The sequence below is a fragment of the Caenorhabditis briggsae genome, assembly GCF_000004555.2.
Source record: "Caenorhabditis briggsae AF16 supercontig from assembly CB4, cb25.NA_287, whole genome shotgun sequence".
Classification (NCBI taxonomy): Eukaryota; Metazoa; Nematoda; class Chromadorea; order Rhabditida; family Rhabditidae; genus Caenorhabditis; species Caenorhabditis briggsae.
Genome location: NW_025543478.1, coordinates 51 through 4217, shown reverse-complemented (window position 1 = coordinate 4217; position 4167 = coordinate 51). Strand labels below are relative to the sequence as shown.

Sequence of the window (4167 nt, the reverse complement as noted above, 5' to 3'; positions counted from 1 at the left end):
GGGGTTTTCAGAGACGTCTTCATTTTTACTGCTTCCTTCACCTTCCGACGACCATCCCTGCACGAGTATTGTTTTAATTATGTGGTTTTTTTTTCAATTGTTATGTCTCTTTCTAAAAATTAATTGTAGTTTTTTTCATAATTTATTTGTTAACATAATAAAACACGTTTCTTCATTTTCAACTGATTTTGATACCTCGGCGGCACGCTGGTAGCCCTTCAAAAATTCCGAGTTCAAAAAGTTCAATCCGAAGGAAACAAGGGAAGAAAAAAGTAAAAACACCAGCAGGGATTGAACCTCTGACCTCCTGAATACTAGCCAAGAGCGTACCCACTACACTACGCGTGTAAGAGGCGACCATCGCGTTTTTCACATTATGAAGCGACGCCGCAACAGCAAGCTAGTGAAGAAATTGGGGTGACAAAAAAGAAAAAGCATTTTTTCGTCCTTGAAGTGTTTTTTTCAGGTTTTTAAGTACATAGCTATATTTATACTTCAGAGTTATATCTTTTGAGTAAAAATAAAAATTTTGAAATTTTTGATGTCTACCCTCCTTTAACAACTTTTACCGTAAACACTAATAGAACGCCACCTAATCCGTCAATTTTGAGCCCATATATCTCATTTTCTGTGAACGATATCAGAAAGTAATAAACTGACAAAACGTTTATCATAATATCAGCAACATTTTGTTATTTTACTACATTTTGATAGCATTCACAGAAAAGGAGATACATGAGCTCAAAGTTGGCGGTTTAGGTGGCGTTTTATTAGTAGCCGAAACTTGGGGACACTCAAACCCTTATTAAGACCTGACAAATCTAAAATAAGCCTCAACTTTTTTCCGTTATCAGCTACATGAAGGGGACTACAAACTAACGGTTTATCCGTGGGAACTACTACTCCTGCTTCTAATAACTTCGCAACTTCTTCATGAACAAAAACCTCGTACTTCTTTGACGTTTTCCTAATCCTTAAAGGTCGGGGAAGCTCAAAATTGTGAAATATAACCAAATCTAACTTAATCTCAATAACCTAATCTCAAAATCCTTCTTAAAGGTGGGGGGGACATGAAAAAAAATAATGTTCTCGAAATTCCGTTCAAAGATGCCCCTCGAGGAGTTGAACTTGTGAGGGCGATGATTGAGGGTGCGGCGCCGCTACCGACTGAGCCACGAGAGCAAAGAGAAAGCGCACGCTTGATTGCAGACATAAAGGCGAGGACGACAGCTGTACGCAGAGTGACATTAAGCGTTGTACACCGTGACGGTAGAATGCATACTCTAGCTACAAAAAAAACTACGAAAAATCTCCTGTCCCCCCACCTTTAATCACTTCTAGAATCCAGGGGCTAGCTAATGTTTGTTCCCGAAATTCAGCCTTACTAGCCATCCCCACTGGGTTAACCTTACCTTCTGTTTGGGCACTCGGGGGCGTAATGTCCGAATTCTTTGCAACTGAAGCATTGAACTCTTGCTCTTTTCTCAAAATTGCTTCCCACATTGACATCTTGCTGAGGTCTTCTGAGCTGGCCATTTTGGTACGGGTAGGCGGGCGAGAAACGTCGAATTTCAGAGTGCCTTCCTCCGAAATCCGCTCCTCGAAAGAACTGGCGAGGAGGAGCCTGTCTTCTCGACGAACTCGGAGCCTCTTTAGACAGCAGAGATGCCATAGCGAACAAACGTGATTCATCCGAAGCCGAAAAAGACGATCCTGATAATTCCGAAAGAGCCTTCCATCTCTCAACTTGCTTCAAAGCCTCCGGATTTTGGTCCAAGAGAACTAGCTGTTGATTTCGGTTCTTCAGAAGATCCAACGCTTTCTCGAGCACCTCATCCACATTCCCTGATCCTTGACCTTTCTTCAGCAGATTCATCAACTTTACATTGAATTCGGCCTGCATTTCGTATCCTTTCTGATTGATCACAGGAACCTTCACTTCTTTCTTTTTTCTCATTCTCGCCAGAGCGTTCTCATTCTCGCCAAAAAAACGACCAAAAGACGACGAAAAACACACGTTTCTTACGAAACAAGCACCACTTGCACGTAAAGACACGTAGAATGACAGACAGACAGGCGGCGCCCGTTCTTCTCCCCCGGTCGCGGTGAGACCTGTTGACCTCTAAAGTGTCTGCACCTTGAACCGAAATTTAGCATTACAAAAAAAATGAAATCAGGGGGAAATTCAAGATTTGAGATGAGAAACGAGATTTTTTAAATATTTTCTTGTCTCATCTGACCGCTGCCATCCGTATAGAGCTTAATAAAATTTATACAAAGTAAATAATAAGTTTAAAAATTGAGGAAAATGTTTTAAAACAAATTTTCTGCATCTCATAACCTTGATTTCGACTTTGAAACAAGTTTACATGTTTTCAAGCAGATCAACCATTAAATCATCTTATTTCCACTTTTTGAAATATTTCGATTTTTATTCACTTTTCGAGCTCTAACGCTTTCCACTACTCTACTAATCACTTTCAAAGCATAATGTTTGTGATTTCTTCCATTTTTATTGAAAAAAGAAAACTTTTTGAGAGAAATGACAAAAATTAGCCAAAAAGAGATGTGTGGAAACGAATAAATGCGGACTGCACAACTTTTTATCTACCGTAGTGCGCATAAAAACGCCGGCGGCCGCCGCCGTTCGCCGGCGAAACACCTAAAATTTGCCGCCGTTTTTCCGCCGCCGCGCCGCCGGCGTTCATTTTTCCCAGCCCTGTGTGAAACGATCAACCTGAGTTCGATCCTCGCTCGAGGCATCAGATTTTTGGAAGGGAGAAAAAAGTCCGAAAAGTCGGAAAAAAAACCCCTCATGCCCCATTCTGGGGAAAACCCCCATGCCCCATTCCGTAGATTTACGGGCGCGTATTTCAATGAGTATGTCAGCTTTCGACTAAAACTAAAATACTTTCTGATGCTCCAATTTTGTTCAAAATTTGTCTTTGTTAAGTTCAAAAGTAGTATTATCTATTGGAAACATAATTTTTATAGGTTGTCGCTGAAAAATTTTCACGATATTTACTGCCAGTTTGGCTGAAATGTACATTTTTCGGGCAACTTTTCTGAAAATTTCGTTATTATTTCCTTTTAGAAAAAGTCTTTAGCTACTGGAGACAACAAAAAATTGTGCGTTACCGACTTCCATCAAACTTTACTAGGCATTTTTCTGTCGGAAACTTTTGTTTTTCGTCTTTTTATTTTTTCTTGTAGATTTTCCAGTGAAAACAGTTACATATTCGGATTCTACGTAGTTGGCTCCGCCCCTTTTGCTGTGGTAAATATAAATTCACAAATCGATTCGAGAATTCTGGAATGTCTGGAAGTTGAGTAACCATGGGTACATCACGGTTTCTTTGATTCTTTGAATATATATTTGAATATATTTGAATATATTCAATTCCACTTCTTTTGTATATTTCAAGAAAATGTTAAGTTCATAGTTCAAGTTCAAGTTTATAGTATACAGCAATTGAATTTTCAGAAAATTGCAATGTAAATTGATGAATCATTGATTTTTTTCAAGCAGCACAACCGCTGCTGCTGCTCCTCTTCTGGTCCTCCTACCTTGCATGGTTTCAGGTGCAGTAGGAAAAGTGGAATCGTTTCTTCAACAACCTGAAATTTGTTACTATATATGTTTTCCACCCACTAATCCCCAATTCAATTTTTGAACATTCTATTGGAAAGCATCGATGGGCGCGCCAACGACCGCAACTTGCTTCGAAATGTAACTAAAATAATGAACATCATCCACTCACCGATTGATGATCATTGACAAGGTGTACCGCTTCCTCAGCTGATAAAATTGGTACATCCACGGATTCGAACAAGCCCCCATCGAGCTGCCCACAGCTTCGGAGCTTGTTTTCGGAGCACAGCTGAATAGAAATCCACTTGCACCTCTGAAACGGAATATGAATTGATGCATTTGCAGGGACAGCTGACTATTCAAAGTTCAATTTATATATACGACTTCTATGGAAGACAGTAATTCTATGAATCGACAAAAATACGACGGTTTTGAAGATTTTAAATTCAGAGAAAACTCTGCAGGTAAGATAATTTTTGCCTTTTTAGCTTAAAGGATAAAGTAAAAACGATGCAAGGGATCACCGAAAAAAACAAGAAAAAAAGAGATGATAAATTTCTCTGATAGTGAGCTCA

General features: G+C 39.4%; 2 protein-coding genes across 2 annotated transcripts; both read right to left on the bottom strand.

Moving 5' to 3' along the window:
* Nucleotides 1–1412: 1412 nt before the first annotated feature.
* On the bottom strand, nt 1413–1957 carry CBG24956 (the record flags this gene model as incomplete). The annotated part of the gene is made up of 1 exon (XM_002648569.1): nt 1413–1957. A coding segment is annotated over one exon (545 nt), but the record flags the coding sequence as incomplete, so codon positions are not given.
* A 1523-nt stretch (nt 1958–3480) lies between these two features.
* Nucleotides 3481–3905, bottom strand: CBG24955 (the record flags this gene model as incomplete). The annotated part of the gene is made up of 2 exons (XM_002648568.1): nt 3481–3618; nt 3762–3905. Coding segments are annotated over 2 exons (282 nt in total), but the record flags the coding sequence as incomplete, so codon positions are not given.
* Between the last annotated feature and the right edge of the window lie 262 nt (nt 3906–4167).